This window comes from Scyliorhinus torazame, chromosome 18, assembly GCF_047496885.1.
Source record: "Scyliorhinus torazame isolate Kashiwa2021f chromosome 18, sScyTor2.1, whole genome shotgun sequence".
Classification (NCBI taxonomy): domain Eukaryota; kingdom Metazoa; phylum Chordata; class Chondrichthyes; order Carcharhiniformes; family Scyliorhinidae; genus Scyliorhinus; species Scyliorhinus torazame.
The window spans coordinates 37112812-37139448 of NC_092724.1; the positions used below are offsets into that span (position 1 = coordinate 37112812).

Here is a 26637-nt window from a genome sequence, read left to right on the forward strand (position 1 = left end):
CCTGGCCTTCTGGATCCACAAGTTAAACAGCCATTGCAGTGCTGATGACATTCAGGCTAAAACTTTCCAAAGTAGGCTGATCAGTGCCTGTTCTCAGGTAATGAACACAGGAACTGGGGCCAGTTCTTTAATCCTTAGTTGTTCTGGATCTTAATTTTATCTGCACGACTTGCTTATGTTATCCATTAATTCCTTTGCCTGACAAAACCTTATCAAACTCAGTCCTGAAATTTTCAATTTATCTAGCCATTTTTGCTTTTTGGGCAAGGCAATTACAGATTTCCACTTTCAAACTGCTTCTAGTCTTCACCCATGAACGCTTTGTTCTAATTTTAAAGTTATGCCATGGTCTGGAATTTCCAAGAGAAAATCATTTCTATCAGCCTTATCGCCTCAATCAGAGCATGCCTTAAATTTCTATACTTGGCCCCCAAATTTAACCCCACCATTATGGTGAATCTGTGCTATACCCCCTGCAACGCTCATATGTCCTTCCTGCCGTGGGCAACACGGTAGCATGGTGGTTAGCACAATTGCTTCACAGCTCCAGGGTCCCAGGTTCGATTCCCGGCTTGGGTCACTCTGTGCGGAGTCTGCACGTTCTCCCCGTGTCTGCGTGGGTTTCCTCCGGGTGCTCCGGTTTCCTCCCACAGTCCAAAGATGTGCAGGTTAGGTGGATTGGCCATGCTAAATTGCCCTTAGTGTCCAAAATTGCCCTTAGTGCTGGCTGGCGTTACTGGGTTATGGGGGTAGGGTGGGGGTGTGGGTAGGGTGCTCTTTCAAAGAGCCGGTGCAGACTCCATGGGCTGAATGGCCTCCTTCTGCACTGTAAATTCTATCATTCTGAGATGGGCCCAGAGCTGAATTCAGGACTGCAGATGGGGTCTAATCAGAGTTTTCTACAGCTTTGGCATGACTTCCATTCCTTTGTATTCCAGCCTTCATTCTATTAGCCTAATTTGTTCTTATACTTGTTGTCCCCTGGCTTTGTGATTCCTGTACTTAGACCCCAATGAATATACCTGTTTGTCCACACTTCCTAGCTTCTCACCATTTCGAAAATTCATTGATCTATCATTCTTAGGTTCAAAGTGGATGATTTCATATTTTCCCACATTGAATTCCACCTTCTCACTTATATCAATATCTCTTTGCAACATTCAGCTCCCATCTATACCATCTACCATTCAACCCAACTCGGTGTCAGCAAACTTAGATATATGACTCTCATCCAAATCATTTATAAATATAGCAAAAAGCGGAGGCTCCAGTATAGATCCATGGGGAGAATCACTAGTCACATCCTGCCAATTTGAGAACATGCTAATTTTCTCTACCCTCTGTCTTCAACTTCCTAATCAATTTCCTATTCAAGCTAAGAGATTGCCTCCAATTCCATGGACTCTCTTGTTAAGTCTCGGATGTGGAACTTTGTCAAATGCCTTCTGTAAGTCCAAATACAAATAGCATGCATAGACACTCTTTTATCTACCATGTTTGTTCCTTAAAAAATGAAACTAGGTTCACCAGACATGACTTACCCTTTACAAGTCTATGCTGGCTTGCTCATTTTTGTCCAAATGCCCAGTCTATCTGTCCCTAATGACAGACTCTAGTAACTTCTGTTAGGGGTCAAGAACAGATGGGAGCTAAAATCTATCTCCTCGTCTCTGGATCAGAAAGTAAAAGGAAGGAGGAAAAGTTAGCGTCAAAATCGAGAGATAACTTCAAGCATTCTAGTCTAGCAAAGACGCTGACCAAATATTTTCAACCATCTTGCATTGGAAAGTTATACGAGAGGATGGGAGGGCTGTCAGTGTAACACCTCTAAGAATGGAATAAGCTGGATAACTCAGTCTAACATTAACATGGATAAGCTTCTAGATGCCATAATATGATCAAATGAATGCATAGAAATATTTGGATTAAGGATCGTGAGCAGAGATTTATAAAAGGCAAGTCATGACTGATAGACTTGAAAAAATTGAATTGATAAGGAAATGCAGATGGTGTGTTTATGGATTTGCAAAAGGCAAATTAATAATGTCCCACGTAGGCTTGTTAACGAACAATAAGCAAACAATAGTTACGGGATTATGGCAGGGATTTGGACCTGTAACCTCAGAAAAACCATGGTATTGTGAAAGGGCAGGTGAATGCAGCTTTTTTGGATGGTAGGTCTAGGCAGGATAGGACAGGTGGCCTCCTGCATGGCAAAATTCTTTGAATTTTGGTGTCCTTTTTGTGTGACAAGTTATAAAATGCATGATTAGTTATCATTATGCAAAATGAAGATTTTTAAAAATGTGCACATTTTGGAAGTGGGAAAGGATAGTCAGTACTCAAAGGGTTCAAAAATATATATTCTTTAGATAATATACAATGCAGTAGATCTGTACTGGATTCTGAGACCACATTAGTGACACTAAGTTCAATAATGTGCCGAGCATTTTCTGGAATCTTATTTCCACAGTAAAATTGTATTGTTTGGCATTTTATTAGAAACCACAGAATTCTTCGGTTCACATCAGGGATGTAGCTCATTTGTTCTTTTCAGAATATATACATTACTTCTATAGTCTTCCGGTAAAATTTCACACAAATTCACTAAGCTAAAACAAAAGTCCCATCAAATGCTTCTTAAAAAACATTTCTTTCCCGTGTTCTTCTGGTAGCGTAGAGAGAGATGAGGATCTCTTGGGGAGAAATTCACTCGGTATTCTTCCTTTCTCTCTGCCCCCGACCCAGTAGAATAGCTATGCTTTCAGGGAACTGATAAATGGTGATAAAATTTACGCTTTGACAATGACTTTCTTAATCCCGTACAGTGAAGGTTTTAACTTGAGCCTCATAGTTTTGAGAGAAAAGTATTCAATATCCAGTAACATCGCTGCTGCTCCTCATCTCATAGGCTGTGCTTTCCATCCTACAGGGATTGAAGTCCAATGTCTTAGTTCTTAATTAAAAATACTACAGTCTGCGTTGAAGGCCCAAGTCTTGTCATGTCGCTGTGGCCTCCAAGTAACTCTGTAGCTTACGGACAGTGGATTCATCCAGTGAGAAAAGGTCAAAGTCAAAAGTTGTGTTTGTAACATTGAAATGTCCCGTTTCTTCAATAAGATTTACAATCTGTTGAAGGAAAATAAAGAAGGCTGCTTAAAACCAGGGTCAGAAATTCAGGTAATTTCTTTCGGTACATTTTTCCCTAAGTCTACTTTGATGGAAATATCATGGAAGATAAACAGTTGATAATTCAGCGAAAACGTGACACAATATTTCGTGCTGTTAATCGTGACTGACCACACAGAGGTTGCTTTATTCTCTGGGAAGAACAGCAATCTCGGTTGTGAAACAAATTTTAACTTTGGTTAGATAAATGCTTTCATATCAAATAACGTGTGGAGTTTTATATCCTTCATTTCCAGAATTTATTCCTCAGAGTGGCAGTAACGGCCGCCAAATTCCCCCATTCATTCAAAAAAGTCATTTACCAAATATTTTTCTATCTGCCGTGGAAGGGTGAATTCACTTTATTAGAAAGAACTTTGTGTGTGTGTGTGTGTTTGGGGGGGGGGGGGGGGGGGGGGATTTTCGACTGTTCTTGCTGGAGGAATATTCCAATCCTGCCGGTAGCGACACCCCGCTGCGGGTCTCTCTCTCTCTCTTCCCCCCCCCCCCCCCCAATGTTTTGTGCAAGAGATACAGGGCAGATGTGAGGAAGAACCGTTTAGGCAGCGAGTGACAATGGTTTCTTTTTGCACAATAATGTCTCTATGGGCACGATCTAATGGCCACGCTGCACTTGGAAAGCACCACGTCATGGGGACAGCGTGGCCGATAAAAGCCGGGAGACCCCGCTACCGGGATCTACCCGGCTCGCAATGCCTCGTGAGATCTAACGTGATCTGGCAAGATGTTACAATAAATCCTGACCATTGTAGGCGGAATCATATTTTAGCAAACCTGCACATTATTTTTTTTAAATATAAATTTAGAGTACCCAATTCATGTTTTCCAATTAAGGGGTAATTTAGTGTGGCCAATCCACCTACCCTGCACATTTTTGGGTTGTGGGGGTGAAACCCACGCAAACACGGGGAGAATGTGTAAACTCCACACGGACAGTGACCCAAACCCAGGACTGAACCTGGGACCTCGGCCTCGTGAGGCAGCAGTGCTAACCACTGCGCCGCCCTGCTGCCCTCAAATCTGCACATTAGAGCGAAACAGCTAGTCTCACTTTAATGTGCAGGTTCTCGAGGTGTTGGAATCTATCTCCTTCGCCTCGGAGACCTTGCGCGAGTGATGTTCAGCACTGGTCCCCACAAACCGGGACCAACCAGAAAGGCACTAGTGGGGGTCTCCCAGGGGGTCGGAGGCACCCAGGTGCCTGCCCTTTAAGAAGGGTGGTACTCTGGTACTGCCAGCTTGGCAGTGCTACGGTGCCATACTGCCATTACTTTGTGTGCTGACGTTCGGGCCCTGCGTGGGTGTTTCGGGGGGTGCTTCAGGGACACTCCCATAGTGTGTTGGGGCTTGTGGGGGAGGGCTTGGGGCCTCGGAGATTGGTACGCCATTTAAAAATGGGTCTCAATCTCTCGCTATTTATTGAGCTCCTCAATGTAGAAAACGGGGCTGTGTGTTTAAAGCCAGCAGAGGTTGCAAATTGCTGTGCGGGAAACCAGGTAGGTCATTTTGGTAGCCTATTTGTATGAGGGGAAAAAATGAACAATAACCCAAAGAGAATGCAACCATTTAAAATAATTCCAAGTTAGGGCGGGGGGAGTGGAGGGTGCAGAAGATCCTGGCCTTATGCTTGGGGTCCATGGGTACGTTTACAATTTACCTGTTGCAACACATTGCGTTCTCGTAATGCCATCAACCTGCGATGAAGATCTACCAATTCTTCTGTATATGACTGCAGAAAAGAAAGTGAGTATTAGAGTCTTTACCTTGGCATCAAACTGCAAAAACTAACCTGTACCTAGGTCTGAAACATTTAGGTTTACACTTGGACCCCCCGCTTTCCCAGAAACAGCCGAACCTGGCTCAAGGTAACAAAGAGGATGGATTGCAGCAAATTCTCTAACATCAGTTGCTACCCTGAATAGAATACTGGCATAAAACACTTGTCAAGGTTTGCATTTAGTCGAAAATTGTAAAATCCGGCAAAGACAGCAGCGTTTAAAGGGCTGCACCTGACTAAAGAGGAAGCTGTGGAGGTGGCAGAAAAGTGCACCAGCTGCTCACAATTGGAGCCACTGGGTGTACCTGTTCTATTTGATGCTAAGACTTTGGAGGTCAGGCTGCAAGAGTTACTCCAAAGAGGGGCTTGCGTGGCCTGAAGGCCTCCAGTAAAACTGCAAGTGCAGACCTCATGACAGGATGTTGCTCACCAATAAATATGGTCATCCCAACATCTTGTGTCTGGCTATAAAATGAAGTAGATAGTCACCAACTCCAGGAGAAAGATAAAATAAGTAAACTGCTGCACAGATTTCTTGTTGGGCCCAGCTAGTATAGTCAAATTCTAATTTTACAGGATTGCTGGCACCATTTAGGATGAACAGCATTGAACATAACCATTCTGCACATTGTGTAATGCTGCCTCACACAACTTTCTTGCAAGTGGGGAGATAGTCCGGCGAAAGCAAGGAGATACTAAACTTCCAGATAGACCAAGGATCTCCTTGGATTTCTGTGGGGAGGGATTCACATAGTCAGAAATGAAGAACTTATAGCCTTGGTCTATGGGGACATATATCATCAAATAATGCAGTAACTGTGAACCTTTACGTAAGGCAGGCATCCTGTATAGCGGTCAGAGAGCTACTGTCATCACCTGAACATTATTGGAGTGCAGGTTTGTTCTGTTTTTAAGGCCATGGGGTCTTTAATGAGGATACCAGATGCCTTCAGTGATATCATTCTCACTGCATTGCATTTAAAGAAACTCTGCCGGTAACAGAAATCTGGACATCTCTACTTCTAATCAAACTGATTACTTTGTTCCAAGAAAATGCACTGCCCCTTTCCAGCACAGTGTTTGTCACTGGTTTGATATATGTTGCCACAGCAGACAACCTGAAATAGCAGAACTCTCCTGCAGCAAGCTTGGAAGAATGTGGTAAAGAAGAAAACCTTATGATGCGGTGAAGGTTTCTGCTTCTCCATCTTCTTCTCCTCCATAAAACCCTCCTTAAAATCGTCCTCTTTAACCAGTGCTCCCCTCCTATGGCCAGGTGCCAAATAGTAACTTTTTCTTTTGTTATAAATTTAGAGTACCCAATTAATTTTTTTTTCAATTAAGGGGCTATTTAGCGTGGCCAACCCACCTAACCTGCACATCTTTGGGTTGTGGGGGTGACACGGAGAGAATGTGCAAACTACATACAGACAGTGACCCCGGGCCAGGATCAAACCTGGGTCCTCAGCGCCGTAGGCAGCAGTGCTAACCACTGCGCCACCATGCTGCCGGCCAGGTATTAACTTTCATCTCTGTACAGCAGCTGGGGATGTTTTTCTGTGTTGCAGATATATAAATGCAGGCTATGTTGTTTGTGCAACGGCGGCAGGGACTGTCTCAGCGCCAGATGGAGGTTGTGCGACTGATGACGCAACTCCATGACAGTCGATCTTGTGAAGCAGATATTTCTAGTTTTGTGGACGGGGGTTGGTGAATTAATGTGAATCTTGGGGTAATGGTACGTGAGAAATAAATGCCTCAGGTATCATTGCGCCTGCATCTGTCGTTCCATCATGAACTATGTTCCTCATAGTTAGGGCTTTTGGAAACCTCAAAGAGAGTTGTGTTGTCGCCATTTTTTCATGACGCTGCTCACATGGCAGCTCTATTAACCAAAAAGGAAGCGGTTGGAAACCGAAACAAAACTGGTTAATGCACAGAGCGAAATATATTTACAAGCGCAAATAACAAATATGTCATCAATTCCCTTGAATACACTGTCAGGTCCCAAGTCTCCTGATCTATTCATGTGACAGGAATGATATCTGTGATGTGGACACCTGACAGCTGAGGTGTGCTGCATTAATAAGGAAGCCATCATGATTTTCCTGCCACAGCCTTTTTCATAGTCTGAGTACTTTTCTTTGTTAAGACCAGACATCGGCTTTTATGATAGGATTCATTGAGTACAAGTAGGGACAGAGGAGAATACTGACCCTAGCTACACCAGCGAGGCTCGGGCTGGGATAGCCATAAATTTGCTTCCCAATTATTTAGGTGCTGTGTCCATGCTTACGAAATCACCATATAAGGCTTTGTCGGTTCTCTTTCCCACAGAAGATGCTAATGTGGATATCATTATTCATTCAATAAAACATCATTAAAAATCATAGAGGTGGTGGAAAGACCATTAGACGGTTCTTGAGAAGTTAATATGAAAACAGTGGAATAAAAACAAGGGAAAAGGTTGATATATTTTATACAAAGTTACTTGAAGGTTTTGGCTCTAATTATTGTGCACAAATGCAGTTCTTTGATAATTAGGAGTTGTTCACCTTGTCTTGCAATCCTTTTTTAAATAGCTTTTCAGGTTTTTCACAGTTTTCAGGGCTTTTTCGGCCAGATGTCTGCAATAGAGATGAACATAAATATTCAAAAGTCAATTAGTTAGGGATCTTTTATCTACAGCATCTCGTTGGAGAACAACTTTCACTTGTTTATTTCATTTTCTTTGGTTTGTCTTCATGATTCCTTAATTTAAAAATGATCTTTTCTTTTAGAGCAGAGGGGACAATGAATGGTTCCCAGACTCTGCTACACTTGAGCAGTATTTTTGGTAATGAGATGGCCCTGTGCTGATTCTTCCTCGTTTGGAGAGAAGTACCTGACCTTCACAGCAAAGAACAAAGAACAGCAGGAACAGGCCCTTCGGCCCTCCAAGCCTGTACTGGTCATGATACCAACCTTTGCCCAAACCTTCAGCACTCTCCTATGCCGTATCGCTCTATACCCATGCTATCACTGTGTTTGTCAAGATGTCTTTTGAACGCCGGTAAGGTATCTGCTTCCACAACCTCCCCTGGCAATCTGTTCCAGGCACTCACCACCCTCTGCGTAAAAAACCTAAATTTTGCCCCACGGACCTTAAACCTATGTCCCCTGGTGACTGACCCTTCCACCTTGGGAAAGAATGCCTGCCCATCCACTCTATCCATGCCCCTCATAATCTTGTATACCTCTATCGGTCACCCCTCAACCTCCCATCTTTCAATTGAACCCTACGTGGTGGTTCTTAATTCTTTCATGGGTTGTGGGCATCGCTGCTAAGCATCTGTTGCCCATTGCTAACTGTCCCTGAACTGAGTCACTAGCTGGGCCATTTCAAAGGGCAGTTAAGAGTCAACCACAGTTCCATTAAGCTAACAAATTCAGAGTTCATGGGATGCGTGATAAATGAGAAATATGGGACAGGGAGGGCCCTTGCCAAATACATGCCTCTCACATTGGTCAGCCAGATTATCCCCCACCTCGACTGGTCCATGCTGCTGATTTCTTGCCGAGCACCTGCCTCACCTCTTGTCTCTCAGGTTAATGTCCCTTTCTTTCCACCTCTGCAATAATAATGAAGACTGGACCGAAAGGGCAGCACGGTAGCACAGTGGTTAGCACTGTTGCTTCACGGCGCCAGGGTCCCAGGTTCGATTCCCAGCTTGCATCACTGTCTGTGCGGAGTCTGCACGTTCTTCCCGTGTCTGCGTGGGTTTGCTCCGGGTGCTCCGGTTTCCTCCCACAAGGCCTGAAAGACGTGCTGTTAGTTAATTTAGACATTCTGAATTCTCCCTCTGTGTATCCAGACAGGCGCCGGAATGTGGTGACTAGAGACTTTTCACATTAACTTCATTGCAGTGTTAATGTAAGCCTACTTGTGACTATAAAGATTATTATTGTTAGAGGAAGGTGGTGGCAGAGACCTGTTTCAGCAGGGTCTTGGCTAAGCATGGGAGTTCTAAATCCTCTCCCTCTAATACCCCTCAAGCTGCTTGTTCCATGATTGCTGGGTTCTTTCAAAGCCACTTAAGTGACCTTCTGTTCAATTTCAACACTTTGGGTGCTGTGATGTATGTTCCAGCAGGTAATGTCACTCCCCAGCAGTGGTAAACTCTTACTGAAGAGCAAAGACACCGTTGGATGCCTGTCTACAAAATTACCTGACTTTGATCAAGGAAAATATGATGAGGCTCACCGTGAGGTTGGATTGAGAGGTTGAAATTCTATCCCAACTGACTTCCAGAGTCAATTCCTGTCCTGTCCCAAGGAAAAATCCCCCCACAAATTGGTAACGAGCAAAAATCAGTACATCGTACCTTTACCACAGAAACTTGTCTTTGAAGGGATAAGGGATGCAGCACAGCAAACTGTGTAGGGGAGCAAGTTGCTACTGTGGTACGGAGACATTTCAGCTTAGCAGGGATGCCAACAGTGAATTCCAATTAAAAAGAGCAAAAAGGACTTACATTTATTTAATGCCTTTCACAACTACAGGACGTCCAAAGGTCCTTTTGAAGAACCACCATTGCCGTTAATGCAGGGAACCCATTTAGCATGGTAGCAGATCATTGAAATGCCCATCAGAAATGTTGACATAAGATTTTACAATATGGTGTGCATATAAACAAGATTTTTAATACAGTATACGATCCCCAAAACGTGAGGAGTTAATACCATCATTTTTGACTCAATAAACAAAATCATCCAGGACAAAGCAGGCCGCTTGATTTGCACCCCTTCCACAAACATTCATTCCCCTCCACCACTGACGCACAGTAGCAGCCATGTGTACCATGTAGTAGATGCACTGCGGGGACTCAACAAGGCTTTCTAGCCAGCACTTTCTAAACCCACGACCACGACCATCTAGAAGGACAAGGGCAGCAGATACCTGGGAACTTCCACCACCTGGAAATTCCCCTTCAAGCCACACACAATCCTGACTTGGAAATACATCGCCGTTCCTTCGTCGCTGGGTCAAAATCCTGGAACTGCCCGTAACAGCACTGTGGGTACACCTACACCACGGACTGTAGCGGTTTAAGAAGGCAGTTCACCACCACCACCATCTCAGGGACAATTAGGAATGGGCAATAAATGCTGGCCTAGCTAGCCACGCCCAAATCCCGTGAATTAATCATTCTTCATATGAATATTTGCCCAAATATGACTGAATCTGCTTCCACCACCCTTTGCAGTGCATTCCAGGTCATAGCAACTTATCAAGTAAAGCAATAAGGGGAAGGCATGGAAATCTGCAGCTCCATCTAATGTAAAGGCAGGAATCTGCAAATTGTTATTATTGTGAATCACAGAACGCCATGTAACAAACTTGAAATATACAAATACGTCAATCCCATATTTGGAAGATAATTAGTTTAAGACATTTCCTGTCTGATATGTGGTCCACTCAGTCAGAACACCCATCTGCCTGCTTGGAGGTGAGTGTGTGTGTGTGTGCGTGCGTGCATGCGTGTGTGTGTGTCGATCAAGAAAGCTTGGCACTGTCGCCCTGTGGCAAAGTGGTTGGTCCCCACTGAGTATGAAATTGCCTTCCTGCCTGTCTCTGTAGAAGCACTGGAACACAATATCAGTTTATATTTAAAAGGCTGCAGAACATTGATAAAAAATGATCAGATGATGACTTTAAACAATATATAGCTAGGCATGGAGCAACAGAGAGATTGAGCCCCTCCAGTGCGTTCTGTCATTCATTGAGATGGTGGCTGACCTGCAACCTAACTCCATATGACTCTAATTTTTGACTTGTTCCTCATGTCCTGTAATCTTAGCCATCGGAAATAGATTCTCTCTATCCACCCTATCTTAATAGTTTGAAAGCTTTGATCGAATCATAGAAATCCCTACAGTGCAGGAGGCCATTCAGCCCATCGAGTCGGCACCGACCCTCTGAAAGAGTACTTCACCCAAGCTCACTACCCCACCATATCCCATTAACCCCTTATTCTAACCTACACATTTTTTTGGACACTAAGGGGTATTTTAGCATGGCCAATCCACCTAACCTTCACATCTTTGGACTGTGGGAGGAAACCGGAGCACCCGGAGAAAACCCACACAGATACGGGGAGAAAGTGCAAACTCCACACTATCAGTGACCCAAGGCCAGAATTGAACCTGGGTCCCTGGTTCTGTGAGGCAGCAGTGCTAACCATTGTGTCACCGATCCACCCCCTTAAATACCTCGCCCCTCAAATATCTAAGCACCAGGGAACACAACCCTATTTCATGTAACCGCCTCTTGTGATTTAAACCCTGGAGTCCAGGAATATAGGACGTACTGCACCAAAAGAGGCCATTCAGCCCCACTATTCCTATGCTCCACTCAAGCCTCCTCCCATTTTTGCTCATCTAAATCTATCATTTAGCCTCTTCCCCCTCAAATGCTTGTTTAACTTGCCATTTAATGCTTTTATTCTATTCTCTTAAACCACTCCTTCTGGTAGTGAGATCCAAATTCTTATCGCCCTTTGGGGTAAAGTGTTTTTTACTGAATTCCTTATTGGCTTACTTGGTGACTATCTTATATTTATGGCCTCTCTTTCCCACAAGTGGAAACATTCTCTCTGTATCCACTCTATCAAAATCTTCCATGACTTTAAAGATCTCCATTAGGTCATCCCCTCGCCAACTCTTTTTCAAGAGGAAAATGAGCCAAGCTGTCCATCCCGTCCTGATACGTGTCCCCATGCATTTCTGATATCGTCCTTATAAATCCTATCTGCACCCTCTCTAGTGCCTCCAAATCCTTTTTACAAAATTGCAACCAGAAATGTACGCAGTACTATATATGTGGTCTAACCAAGGGTTCGATACAGATTTAACATGACTTCCCTACCTTTCAATTCTATCCCTCGGAAATAAACTGCTGCTTGGTTTGTTATTTTACGTGATCTTGCCAAGTTGTAGCACAACTTTTAGTGATTAGTGTACTTGTATTCTCTCTTCCTCTATGGTCACCGAACCATAATAGAGAAATAGTTTTTTTAAAGTGGCTGCCGGGTGGATCCTTCAGTCCCAACTTTGCTTTGCTTGCCTGCCCAACCACCAAGAACCTGCCACGAATTGTGTCAAATTTGATTTGCACAACCCAAATATTGCCACTTTAAGAAACCAACAAACCGCTGCAGATTCTCACATTCGACTAGACCCATTGCATTCCAATTACAGGATTGAATTTTGCATGGTTTCTCCTCGTCATCCAAACGTAACTCAGAGGAGCAGCCCAGGAACTCCGGGAAAACAGTGGGTGCGATTCTCCCCAAAAATGAGAGTCGGGCGGCACGGTGGCGCAGTGGTTAGCGCCGCTGCCTCACGGCGCTGAAGACCCGGGTTCGATTCCAGCCCTGGATCACTGTCCATGTGGAGTTTGTACATTCTCCCCGTGTCTGTGTGGGTCTCACCTCCACAACCCAAAGATGTGCAGAGTAGATGGACTGGACGCGCTAAACTGCTCCTCAATTGGAAAAACATTATTGGGCACTCTAATTTTAAAAAAATGTTAGTCATTTAAGGTGAGAATGCGGGGGGTGATTTCCGTCGGGTGGGTTGGCACGATCCAGATCGCAATTCACCACCTATAGTATGCAAAATTATGCATATCAGGAAACAAGCCGGCCAGCCTCTCTTCACCGATTTCGGATCCCACAAGGGGAGAACCCCAAAACACTCAGCAAAGAGAGGTGTCCTCCCCCACCAGTAAAATAACAGGTCAGGTCCACCCACCACACCACACAGGCATGAGGGTAACCCTCCCCTCAGGCTCCCTCCCCATAACCTCTGAAGTAACCATTATTCCTAACCGTAACATTTATAAACAACCAAATACTGCAGTTAGAAAAGAGGAACAGAAAGCACTTAACTGCTTTGAAGTTGCCTGCAGTTGTCAAGCAGAACAAGGAGGTTTATAAACATTAGGTTAGGGATAATGGGGGTTACTTCAGATGCAGTCAACCGTGAAGGCAGAGATAAATAAACAAAGCTCCTGCCTGCTGTGTAAAAACCATTAAACTCTCAATCAAAGTCTAGTCAAAGGTATTAGACTGCGAAATTAAATGAAAACAAGGGGTTTTAAAGGTTTTGACCTTTCTAGGGAGGCTCAGAGACTTCAACAAAATGCAGTGTAAAAAGCATGGGGCTGAGTGTGCAGCTGTGGAGAAAGGGAAAGTACTCGAGTCTTCCTGGCTTGTGTCAACAGTGAACTGCTTTATTTACTCTGCAGCTATGAAGCAGCGCGGTTGCAAAGTTGCCAGGGTACACCTGTTGCTCCAAGAGGGAATCCCCCCCCTAGTGAAACTGACTTCTCCTGTCAGTTCAAGGGGTCTTCTCATACTTGCAGTTTCTGAGAAAGAGAAAGGAAATCCTGGCTGCAGAAGGGAGTGCCTGCTGCTCCAGGTGTCCAGGGTTCATGGAGGTTAAAGTGACCAGGCTACTTCAAAGATTTCACAGTACACAGACAAGAATGAAGGTTTTGCTCAGAGAGCTGCCTGAAATCACCATACCAAGAATGGTCTTCAGGTTTCCCAGAGCTAGAAGGGGCAGTACAGCCACAAGACCCCCAGATCCTATGGGGGGAGTCCCAAGGTCCATCCCTTGCACCACAACCCGAGCCCAACCAACCTCCGGGATTCTTGGGAGGAGCCTTCCTCTGAAGTCTGACAGTGACAGAGGGGCACTGGACTTACCTCCTTCACCCCCCATCCCCAGGGTCCAACGTGCCAGGCCCGCGCTCGTCAGGACCTGCACCAAAGCCCACCCGGTGCAATTCCCATTGCGGGATGGAGACGGGTGAATCCCAGGAGTTTGCTGCATTCTACTTTAATCTCGCAGGCCGGGAGAATGGGGAACTGATTTGCACCCGGCGCAAATCCGTTTTGGGGCTCTCCCGTTATTCTCCCGACACAGCGGGATCGGCGCCACGGTGGCCATAGAATCACCCCCAGTATCATTCTGGTAAACTATATTGCACTTTCTCCTAAGGTATGGTGCCCAAAACAGTCCAGCTATGGTCTATGACTTCTGCCTCCTTTTTTTCTTAGCCTCGAGATATGAAGCTTTACAATCCCATTAGAGACCGTTAATGTTTATTATTAATAATAATAATAATAACCGCTTATTTTCACAAGTAGGCTTCAATGAAGTTACTGTGAAAAGCCCCTAGTCTTCACATTCCGGCACCTGTTCAGGGAGGCTGGTACGGGAATTGAACCCGCGCTGCTGGCATTGTTCTGCATTACAAGCCAGCTGTTTAACCCACTGTGCTAAACCAGCCCCTTAAAGAGTAAAGAGAAATTCAAAATCCAGTTATCTATTGAAAGAATAAAGCCACAAGATTCCATGGTTTAAACATTTTTTTTCCTATACAAGAGTCAAACAAAACAAACATTAGGACCTAAATCATAGAACTTGCAGTGCAGGAGGCCATTCGGCCCATCGAGTCTGCACCGGCCCTTGGAAAGAGCATCCTCCTTAAACCCACACCTCCACCCTATCCCCGTAACCCAGAAATCCCACCTAATTTTTTTTGTTTGGACACTAAGGACAATTTATCATAGCCAATCCACCTAACCTGCACATCTTTGGACTGTGGGAGGAAACTGGAGCACCCGAGGGAAACCCACGCAGACACGGGGAGAACGTAGGTTATCAATTATACTTTACACTCAAAAAAACAATAAAGGCAGTCACTTATACTTTAAAACTGAACCCCTCAACTGAACCTTCCCATTTTCACTTTGACTCCCATCTGCCAGAAGGTTTTTGGCTACTTAACAGGCTCTTGGAAGTTCTTCACTCCCTGGGATAAAACAAAGGGCCACAGTTCTCAGGAATTCACTTTTACCCTCGTTAGCTTTCTGCTATCCTTTAAGGTTTAAGTTTCCTTGGGGTCTAACCTCTGGTCTTCAGCTGAGTGAACCTCCGCCGTTCCTTAAGCCCCCTCACAACTTTGAACATTCCAGCTCAAGCATGGGCTTCACTACACCCTAGCTTAGTGCCTCCACTTCAGAAATACTCTAGATTTCTGATAGTCCATTCTGCTGCTGGTCTCCAGCTGCTCTTCAGCTCTTAGCAGGCTCTCCCTTTCTCTGTCTTCTGAACTCAGGACTGACTCGCAGAAGCTTGGGTGCTTTTAGCTCCAATCCCCAAGACCCTCTGAAAAATTCCGAAAGACAACGTCCCAGGATTTCAGCCAAGGCACCACCCTGAATCACTCATCCCTATAGCAACAGACTCTGGTTGAGATGTGCAGATATTTACATTAATTAACCTTTTCGCTTCAAAACCAAACGCCTGACCCTGAGGTCTGCATGAATAATTCAAATTTCTAATGAAGTCAGGTCAATTCTCCTCAGACTTAATATCTGCAGTTCCCGAGCTAAACACTTGCTGTTATGTAGCTCTCTCTATTCTATTCTGACCTTATCACCCAAACACAATCTTCCCTATTCTAAAATAATGTCTAAAATATTAATTTGTACACTAAACTAGATGATTACGACACAGTCCAGCATCCCATTAACCTTTTAATTATTTCCTTCATTTGTTGATATTTTAATGATCTGTATACCTGGACCCCAAGCCTCTTTGGATCTCCACTATCTAACCTTTCACCATTTAGAAAGTACTGTATTCTATTCCTCTTTTTGTTCCTTACATTTGTCTACATTGAATCCATTTCCCACAATTTTGCCCATTCACTTAATGTATTAATTATATGTCATATTTTGCTTCTGTTTACGCCACTTACAATGTTGCCTATCTTTGTGTCATTGGTTAACTTGTACGTAAGGTCTTCCAACCCATCATCCAAGTATCACAAACTGTCCTATTCTAGGGCAGATGGCCACCAGAGGGGGAACACTGGCAGCAGGATGATCTACGTGCCTAACTATAAAGTTGCAGGAGGCCCGAGAAGGTGAGTTAACTTGGAGTTTTATTTTGGTTAAATGAAACGGCCGCCACTACGGCAGCACACAACACAACACAAGGTCCTGGCTGGCACTAACCAGAGTGCCAGTCTCAGTCCGGGCCGGCTTTTAAAGTGTACGGTAATGAGTCCCAGCTGGAATAGTCTGTCCTCACTAGTGGGGAGCTCATATTCTCCAAGTCTCATGGGGAGATCGATCAGTGTACACCCTTGGGCCTTTTAGGGATTATTAGATCCTCCCCCCCCCATCTCCCCAGTTCGAACATTCCCCTCCAGTAGCCAGCTGAGGAAGCCTTCTTTGCCGCTTCACATGTGGCTGTGCCTCCCCCAGTTGTGGTGCCTAGTCGAAGGGCATATATCGAGGCAGTGATCGCCTCTTCCATATAGACCAACAGGAGATCACTGCTGGGGGCTCGGCTCTGGTTGTGACGTCGTCCTGAAGTGGCGATGTGTCCGTATCCATATGTGAGGCCGAGTCGTTGTCATACTGCTGAGCTAGACGCTGGTCCGTGGTGGGTGGTGCCTCCTGACTGTAGGACTGTACAAAGAGCAGTGAAGACACTGATCTGTCTGGTGTGGTTTACTCTTGAGGCAACTTCCCTACCTTTGAGGTGGTCTACATGCATCCGTACGGTTTTACCCCTGGTCCCGACTTTATGCTGGCCCTATTCTCTCCATCACAACCCCTAGGACCCATTAGGCACCACCCCGAAAATTGCGACATGGACGACATTTCCTGGTTTGAAACCTCTATCGGTACCCAGTGGTATTTTCTCTGAAGCTCCTGCTTCATTTCTACTTTCCTGCCAAGACACAGGAATGTTAAGCTCAGGCGGGTCCGGAGGCGTCTGTCCATCAGTCGCTCTGCAGGTGCTCCGCCAGTTGTGACGTATGGTATAATCCGATAGTAGAACAAGAACTGCAGCAGCTTTGTTTTAAGGGAGCCCGTATTCTGATTCATCATGCCGGGCTTGAACGTTTGAACCACCATTTCTGCCAAACAATTCAAGGACGGGTGGTATGGGACCGTCCGGCTGTGCTTCACCTCATTGGCCAGCAGGAATGTCTGGAACTTCTCACTGGTGATGTCTGTGACAAGTACCTCTGGTGTCCCATGGGTGCTAAATGATTAACATAGTTTCTCCCCGGTAACCCTCAATGTAATAGTGGGCATCCAGTGTATGTCCAGCCATTTTGAGTGGGCGTCCACGAGGACCAGAAACCCCATGAACGACCCAGTAGAGTCAGCATACAGGCACATCCATGGGTCCCCTGGTCATTCCCAGGGCTGGAGCGAGGCCGATGGAGGGAGCTCTTGGTGTTCCTGGTGTATTGGGACCAAAGAACAATACAGCACATGAACAGGCCCTTCGGCCCTCCAAGCCTGTACCGGTCATGACACTACCCTTGGCTAAAACCCTAAAGAACAATACAGCACAGGCCCTTCGGCCCTCCAAGCCTGTACCGGTCATGACACCACCCTTGGCTAAAACCCTAAAGAACAATACAGCACAGGAACAGGCCCTTCGGCCCTCCAAGCCAATTTTGCTCTCCATCATAGCATTGGGCTGGTTAGGGAATGTTTTTTAAAAATTCTTTATTCCAAACCAAAATACACATCACAATCTTTCAAAAACCTAACATAATCCAAACAGTCCCCTTTTCTCCCCTTAACAACATCCCCCCCCCCCCGCCACATCCCACCCACTAGCGGCAAACAATTCCTTAAATAGGAAAAAAACATTCTCTCCATCTTATAAATGACCCCTCCTCTGACCCTTTAAGAACAAACTTAATTTTTTTCAAATTGAGAAACTCCACCACATCCCCCGACCATGCGACACCCTCGATGTAATTTGAATTCAATAAAAATCTGGAAATAAAAGTCTTATGATGGCCATGAAACCATTGACGATTGTCATAAAAACCCATCTGGCTCACGACTGTCCTTTAGGGAAGGAAATCTGCTGTCCTTAACTGGTCTGGCCTTCATGTTACTCCAGACCCACATCAATGTGGTTGACTCTTAACTGTCCCTCAAGGGCAATTAGGGATGGGCAATAAATGCTGGCACAGCCTGCGATGCCCACGTCCCATGAACGATAAAGAAAAACAATTACCAAAACAAGCCCAGACTTCATGGGCAGAAATTTATTTTTGACTGAAACTCTACAAACTCTCTAGACCCCGGTTTCTGACCGGATCCTCTAACCCTGTCAAACAAAATCAGAGGACGCGGTTTGAGCTGTCACTCTGGTGGGACAGGACCTGATAGAATTAGTTGTCGGGCTAGTTAGGGAACTTAATATAGAAGAGCTGCGTGTACAGGTTCAGCTCCTAAAGCCATACAAAAGAAGGCTCTTCCACAGGAAAACCTGATATCGACACTCCTGGTGCATGATGCTGGTAATGAGGGAACCCCATCGGCTGCATCTAAATGATAGGAGGACATTCGGCCCATCTTGTCCATGCCAGCCGAGGACGTCCAGGTGCCCTTTCTAATCCCACCTTGCTGCACCCGGTCCACAGTCCTGTAGCTTGGAGCACTTAAGTGCAGGTCAGGGTACTTTTAAAAATAGTTTAGAGTCTTTGCCTCCACCACCAACTCGGGCAGTGATTTCCAGACTTCCACTGCCCTCTGCGTAAAAAAGGTTCTTCCTCATGTCCCCTCTACACCTTCTGCCTCTTATCTTAAATCAAAATCTATGTTGGGGCAGCACAGTTGCACAGTGGTTAGCGCTGCTGCCTCACGGCGCCGAGGACCTGGATTCGATGATGAAGTGCATGGAGGTGGAGCCAGTTAAAGTTTTATTCCTCATCTTACAATTCTACTTTCAGAAGGAGCCTGTGGTTAAAGATTTCCACATCTGCTTTGGCAAGAAGTGTACTGCTTTACTCAGGCTTCATATATAGTGCACATAAAACTAACAGACTTCTAAAACAAAATATGACATTGAGCCACATGAGGAAATACTAAAGCGGGTGACCAAAAGCTTGGTCAAAGAGGCACATTTTAAGGAGTGTCTTAAAGGAGGAAAACGAGATGGAAAGGTTGAGATGTAGGGAGAAAATTCCAGAACTTAGGGTCCAGGCAACTGAAGGCGTGGCCAATGAGGGTGAAGCAAGTAAAACTGGGGACACTCGAGGCCAGAAATAGATGAGTGCAGATACCTCGGAGTTGAGAGGCTAGAGAAGATTATGGAGATTGGGAGGGCTTTCAAAACAAGGATGATAAACACACTCACAAACTTCTGCTGACAGAGACCCAGAACCAACAACTCTTCTTTTTTGTTTAAATTTAGAGTACCCAATTCATTTTTACAATTAAGGGGCAATTTTGCATGGCCAATCGACCTACCCTGCACATCTTTGGGTTGTGGGGGTGAAACCCACGCAAACACGGGGAGGAAGTGCAAACTCCACACGGACAGTGACCCAGGGCCAGGATCGAACCTGGGACCTCAGCGCCGTGGGACTGCAGTGCTACCCACTGCGCCACCGTGCTGCCGTACCAACTCTTCTTGGAAGCATGCTCCTATATTTGTGCAAGCTGCTAATAATATCCACCACCTGAATACAAATAAACTTTCAACTGCCCTACAGAGCTATTCTCGCCCTCGCCAACCACTCGGTCTTTCTACCGCACCATCGCAGTCTAATGGCCATCACTCCAAATTTCCTCTTATTCTTCCTAAAATCCATCCAAGTGACTGCCTCCAACGTATGTCCTTGCTGTGATGAAATCACAATAATTCCCACCATCGCCCACTCCTCATCTTTCAATATTTTTAGGAAGGGAACAGGAAGGAATTCAATAGATTGGGAGGCGGTGGCAGAGGTGAGGTGTGGAGCAATGTTTCCTCTAACTTGCGTTTTGTGTGTACAGCTGACTTGTTGCACTGCGCTGTCCCCATGCGCAGCCACTACATGCTCGCATGTTACCGGAACACTGCTTGTGCACAGGTCGTTTGTCCCCTGCACAACACAATCTTGATTGTTTTTTTAATTAAAAAAAAAAATTTAGAGTACCCAATTAACTTTTTCCCTTTTTACCATGTTCTCGATGTCGCCATCAAGTCCAGGCCACCACATAGCTCCTTGCAAACATCTTCATCTTTGAGATACTAGGATGTCCACTATGTGGATCCTGTAGATTGTGATCGGCCCAGCTGTGGAACGACCAAGTGGGCTCCCACAGGAGAATATCATCCTCCACACTGAGTTCCTGCTGTTTCATGAGGTGGGCTGCAGCTCTTCTGGGGGGCTTCCTTACAATCCACCGTAGAGGACGGCATGGCATAGTTTCACCAATGTGGGGTCTCTCTGAGTCCGTGTGCAGATCCACTAACTCCACGACTTCATTAAAGGATTTCGAGTCCGGGGCTGCCAGGTTAGCAGGGATCTTGATTATGCCAAAGGTTGGGGCCCTGCAGGTGGTCAGGACCATTACCTTCCATCAGTCCTTTCCACTGATACCGTTCACCTGAAAGAAATGCCGCATACGCTCGATATATTGGACCCAATCTTCTTGGCCTGCATCAATGGCTTCTAATTTCCCCAAAAGCGCCATTTTTGAAATTCCTCCAACCTCCATCCTGTGCGGGAGTATTTCAATGCGGCCAGGATGTCCAGAATCGCGGTTGTTTTTTTTAACCTCATTGCCTGTATAAAGATGCAGGAGGCCCTGGAAAGTGAATTAACTTGGAGTTTTATTTGGGTTCAATGAAACGGCCACGACGTCAGCACACAACACAACAGGTCCCGGTCGGGACTAACCAGAGTGCCGGCCCCAGTCCAGGCCGGCTTTTAAAGAGTACGGTAAGGAGCCCCAGCTGGGCGGGCCTCCCCCCACTGGCGGATTATCTCGTGTTCTACAAGTCCCACGGGGAGATCGATCAGTGTATCCCCGTGGGCCTCGTAGGGGTTATTACATTAACAAGTGCTTCTGAAGATTTGTTCTTGAATACTTTGGCAAATTACCTCGGTGCGCACTTTGTCATGCCCAGTGACTGGTTTAGCACAGTGGGCTAAACAGCTGGCTTGTAATGCAGAACAAGGCCAGCAGCGCGTGTTCAATTCCCGTACCAGCCTCCCCGACTAGGCGCCGGAATGTGGCGACTAGGGGCTTTTCACAGTAACTTCATTGAAGCCTACTTGTGACAATAAGCGATTATTATTAAGCTAGGTCCTTGTCATCTCTTTAAATATGGACTGCTCATATGGAAGCTTCTGGAACTTTTATTCTTCAAAAATGGACACCAACCAGTTGGTTAAGATGGTTGCCAAGGGTTAGGTGGCTTTTGCAAACGACTACATTAAGCTTCTGGAAAGTAAATAATTGAGTCACCCTGGGTAGGGAGCTCCCCCTAGAATGGCCACACCTAGACCAATACTCGCTGTGGAAATTACCATGTGGGGAGGCGGTGGCGTTGCGGTATTGTCACTGGACTAGTAAAGCAGAGACCCAGAGTAATGCTCTGGGGACCAAGATTCAAATCCCGCCACTGCAGATGGTGTAATTTGAATTCAATAAAAATATGGAAATAAAAGTCTTATGATGACCATGAAACCATTGACGATTGTCATAAAAACCCATCTGGCTCACGACTGTCCTTTAGGGAAGGAAATCTGCTGTCCTTACCTGGTCTGGCCTTCATGTTACTCCAGACCCACATCAATGTGGTTGACTCTTAACTGTCCCTCAAGGGCAATTAGGGATGGGCAATAAATGCTGGCACAGCCTGCGATGCCCACGTCCCATGAACGATAAAGAAAAACAATTACCAAAACAAGCCCAGACTTCATGGGCAGAAATTTATTTTTGACTGAAACTCTACAAACTCTCTAGACCCCGGTTTCTGACCGGATCCTCTAACCCTGTCAAACAAAATCAGAGGACGCGGTTTGAGCTGTCACTCTGGTGGGACAGGACCTGATAGAATTAGTTGTCGGGCTAGTTAGGGAACTTAATATAGAAGAGCTGCGTGTACAGGTTCAGCTCCTAAAGCCATACAAAAGAAGGCTCTTCCACAGGAAAACCTGATATCGACACTCCTGGTGCATGATGCTGGTAATGAGGGAACCCCATCGGCTGCATCTAAATGATAGGAGGACATTCGGCCCATCTTGTCCATGCCAGCCGAGGACGTCCAGGTGCCCTTTCTAATCCCACCTTGCTGCACCCGGTCCACAGTCCTGTAGCTTGGAGCACTTAAGTGCAGGTCAGGGTACTTTTAAAAATAGTTTAGAGTCTTTGCCTCCACCACCAACTCGGGCAGTGATTTCCAGACTTCCACTGCCCTCTGCGTAAAAAAGGTTCTTCCTCATGTCCCCTCTACACCTTCTGCCTCTTATCTTAAATCAAAATCTATGTTGGGGCAGCACAGTTGCACAGTGGTTAGCGCTGCTGCCTCACGGCGCCGAGGACCTGGATTCGATGATGAAGTGCATGGAGGTGGAGCCAGTTAAAGTTTTATTCCTCATCTTACAATTCTACTTTCAGAAGGAGCCTGTGGTTAAAGATTTCCACATCTGCTTTGGCAAGAAGTGTACTGCTTTACTCAGGCTTCATATATAGTGCACATAAAACTAACAGACTTCTAAAACAAAATATGACATTGAGCCACATGAGGAAATACTAAAGCGGGTGACCAAAAGCTTGGTCAAAGAGGCACATTTTAAGGAGTGTCTTAAAGGAGGAAAACGAGATGGAAAGGTTGAGATGTAGGGAGAAAATTCCAGAACTTAGGGTCCAGGCAACTGAAGGCGTGGCCAATGAGGGTGAAGCAAGTAAAACTGGGGACACTCGAGGCCAGAAATAGATGAGTGCAGATACCTCGGAGTTGAGAGGCTAGAGAAGATTATGGAGATTGGGAGGGCTTTCAAAACAAGGATGATAAACACACTCACAAACTTCTGCTGACAGAGACCCAGAACCAACAACTCTTCTTTTTTGTTTAAATTTAGAGTACCCAATTCATTTTTACAATTAAGGGGCAATTTTGCATGGCCAATCGACCTACCCTGCACATCTTTGGGTTGTGGGGGTGAAACCCACGCAAACACGGGGAGGAAGTGCAAACTCCACACGGACAGTGACCCAGGGCCAGGATCGAACCTGGGACCTCAGCGCCGTGGGACTGCAGTGCTACCCACTGCGCCACCGTGCTGCCGTACCAACTCTTCTTGGAAGCATGCTCCTATATTTGTGCAAGCTGCTAATAATATCCACCACCTGAATACAAATAAACTTTCAACTGCCCTACAGAGCTATTCTCGCCCTCGCCAACCACTCGGTCTTTCTACCGCACCATCGCAGTCTAATGGCCATCACTCCAAATTTCCTCTTATTCTTCCTAAAATCCATCCAAGTGACTGCCTCCAACGTATGTCCTTGCTGTGATGAAATCACAATAATTCCCACCATCGCCCACTCCTCATCTTTCAATATTTTTAGGAAGGGAACAGGAAGGAATTCAATAGATTGGGAGGCGGTGGCAGAGGTGAGGTGTGGAGCAATGTTTCCTCTAACTTGCGTTTTGTGTGTACAGCTGACTTGTTGCACTGCGCTGTCCCCATGCGCAGCCACTACATGCTCGCATGTTACCGGAACACTGCTTGTGCACAGGTCGTTTGTCCCCTGCACAACACAATCTTGATTGTTTTTTTAATTAAAAAAAAAAATTTAGAGTACCCAATTAACTTTTTCCCTTTTTAACATGTTCTCGATGTCGCCATCAAGTCCAGGCCACCACATAGCTCCTTGCAAACATCTTCATCTTTGAGATACTAGGATGTCCACTATGTGGATCCTGTAGATTGTGATCGGCCCAGCTGTGGAACGACCAAGTGGGCTCCCACAGGAGAATATCATCCTCCACACTGAGTTCCTGCTGTTTCATGAGGTGGGCTGCAGCTCTTCTGGGGGGCTTCCTTACAATCCACCGTAGAGGACGGCATGGCATAGTTTCACCAATGTGGGGTCTCTCTGAGTCCGTGTGCAGATCCACTAACTCCACGACTTCATTAAAGGATTTCGAGTCCGGGGCTGCCAGGTTAGCAGGGATCTTGATTATGCCAAAGGTTGGGGCCCTGCAGGTGGTCAGGACCATTACCTTCCATCAGTCCTTTCCACTGATACCGTTCACCTGAAAGAAATGCCGCATACGCTCGATATATTGGACCCAATCTTCTTGGCCTGCATCAATGGCTTCTAATTTCCCCAAAAGCGCCATTTTTGAAATTCCTCCAACCTCCATCCTGTGCGGGAGTATTTCAATGCGGCCAGGATGTCCAGAATCGCGGTTGTTTTTTTTAACCTCATTGCCTGTATAAAGATGCAGGAGGCCCTGGAAAGTGAATTAACTTGGAGTTTTATTTGGGTTCAATGAAACGGCCACGACGTCAGCACACAACACAACAGGTCCCGGTCGGGACTAACCAGAGTGCCGGCCCCAGTCCAGGCCGGCTTTTAAAGAGTACGGTAAGGAGCCCCAGCTGGGCGGGCCTCCCCCCACTGGCGGATTATCTCGTGTTCTACAAGTCCCACGGGGAGATCGATCAGTGTATCCCCGTGGGCCTCGTAGGGGTTATTACATTAACAAGTGCTTCTGAAGATTTGTTCTTGAATACTTTGGCAAATTACCTCGGTGCGCACTTTGTCATGCCCAGTGACTGGTTTAGCACAGTGGGCTAAACAGCTGGCTTGTAATGCAGAACAAGGCCAGCAGCGCGTGTTCAATTCCCGTACCAGCCTCCCCGACTAGGCGCCGGAATGTGGCGACTAGGGGCTTTTCACAGTAACTTCATTGAAGCCTACTTGTGACAATAAGCGATTATTATTAAGCTAGGTCCTTGTCATCTCTTTAAATATGGACTGCTCATATGGAAGCTTCTGGAACTTTTATTCTTCAAAAATGGACACCAACCAGTTGGTTAAGATGGTTGCCAAGGGTTAGGTGGCTTTTGCAAACGACTACATTAAGCTTCTGGAAAGTAAATAATTGAGTCACCCTGGGTAGGGAGCTCCCCCTAGAATGGCCACACCTAGACCAATACTCGCTGTGGAAATTACCATGTGGGGAGGCGGTGGCGTTGCGGTATTGTCACTGGACTAGTAAAGCAGAGACCCAGAGTAATGCTCTGGGGACCAAGATTCAAATCCCGCCACTGCAGATGGTGTAATTTGAATTCAATAAAAATATGGAAATAAAAGTCTTATGATGACCATGAAACCATTGACGATTGTCATAAAAACCCATCTGGCTCACGACTGTCCTTTAGGGAAGGAAATCTGCTGTCCTTACCTGGTCTGGCCTTCATGTTACTCCAGACCCACATCAATGTGGTTGACTCTTAACTGTCCCTCAAGGGCAATTAGGGATGGGCAATAAATGCTGGCACAGCCTGCAATGCCCACGTCCCATGAACGAAAAAGAAAAACAATTACCAAAACAAGCCCAGACTTCATGGGCAGAAACTTATTTTTGACTGAAACTCTACAAACTCTCTAGACCCCGGTTTCTGACCGGATCCTCTAACCCTGTCAAACAAAATCAGAGGACACGGTTTGAGCTGTCACTCTGGTGGGGCAGGACCTGATAGAGCCGGCATGTCTGGCTCCACAAAGATCAGGGTGCTCATTAAAGGTGGCCCTGATATACGAATAAAATTAACCTCCCATCGACATGGAGGATCCCTCCGCCCCCACAGGTTTTGGGGTGATCAATGCGCCCGCCCACCCCACTGAAGAATCAGGGGGCACTCTCGTCCATCCCCATCCTCCCCCAAAGGATGGGGGCCACTCCCCTGGCAGAGCCCCCACGCATTGCCTCCTGGCGGGGCACTACCAGGGTGAAATTGGCAGCCTCGGCCCTCAACCTATGGGTGTCCAGGCACGACCACGCCTGTTTTTTGTTTTCAAAAGCCAGTAATGGTTCGCGCTGGTGTGTCATCATGCTGCCAGGGAAACACTCCACGGGGCTGGATGCTTCGGTGTGAAGCCATTTAATCATATTTAAATTGATGGAAATTGCAAATCAGGCTCACACCCTTTCTGGGCTGAACCTGATTATATCACCAGTCGGAGGTGGGGAAGATCTCAAACCAAGATCTCGCCAGCATAAACCCCATTATGGCCCTCTCGCGAGATTTAGTGGCCATGATAAGATTTGCGCCTGTAGCTAACAGGCCCGCTAAATCCCGCCCCATGTTTCCGAACTGGAACATTAACATTGAGCGCTGGCAAGAATCCAGTTAATCCCAAGTAAGTGTAAAGAACTCATCCACTATCTCCACAATTCGCAATGACTTTCAGCTAAGCCCTTCTGGGTGGACAATATCAGTACTGGCCATGTGGTTGAAACTGACTGCAAATAACAAGTTTTTATCGAAAGACCCAGAAAGGCCTGGGCAGTACGCAGAGAACATTGCAGGACACAGCAGCTCCAGAGTAGGCAGTGTCAGCTATGTCCTTATGACCAGGCTGCAAAACCTAAAACATCTCTAATCCTGATTCCTAAATTCAAGTCCACCTGTAAAGAAATTAGCCCTCCTGTTGAACATTCTCTTTGAGGGAATCCTGCAATAATCTTGATATCCGACTTCAGCTAGTTGAACTCCTCTAAGCTGCAATTTAAGAGCGAGCCTGCAATATCTCTTTTCCTTCAACAAGCCA

The 26637-nt window shown here is 45.9% G+C and overlaps 1 protein-coding gene across 5 annotated transcripts in view; it reads right to left on the bottom strand.

Annotated features, from left to right (window-relative positions):
• Nucleotides 1-2342: 2342 nt before the first annotated feature.
• The window catches only part of LOC140395122 (protein ENL-like), a 113757-nt gene continuing 89462 nt past the window's right edge, over nt 2343-26637 (bottom strand). For 4 of the 5 annotated variants that reach the window (XM_072482577.1, XM_072482578.1, XM_072482576.1 and 1 more), the window contains exons 10-12: nt 7522-7593; nt 4847-4918; nt 2343-3129 (exon numbers count right to left, since the gene is read on the bottom strand). In XM_072482577.1, coding sequence (XP_072338678.1) covers nt 3001-3129; nt 4847-4918; nt 7522-7593 — 273 coding nt within the window. In that variant the 3' untranslated portion in view covers nt 2343-3000. Of the gene's footprint in view, nt 3130-4846; nt 4919-7521; nt 7594-26637 lie in introns of those variants that run through there. The other variant, XR_011936112.1, reaches the window with a different exon arrangement.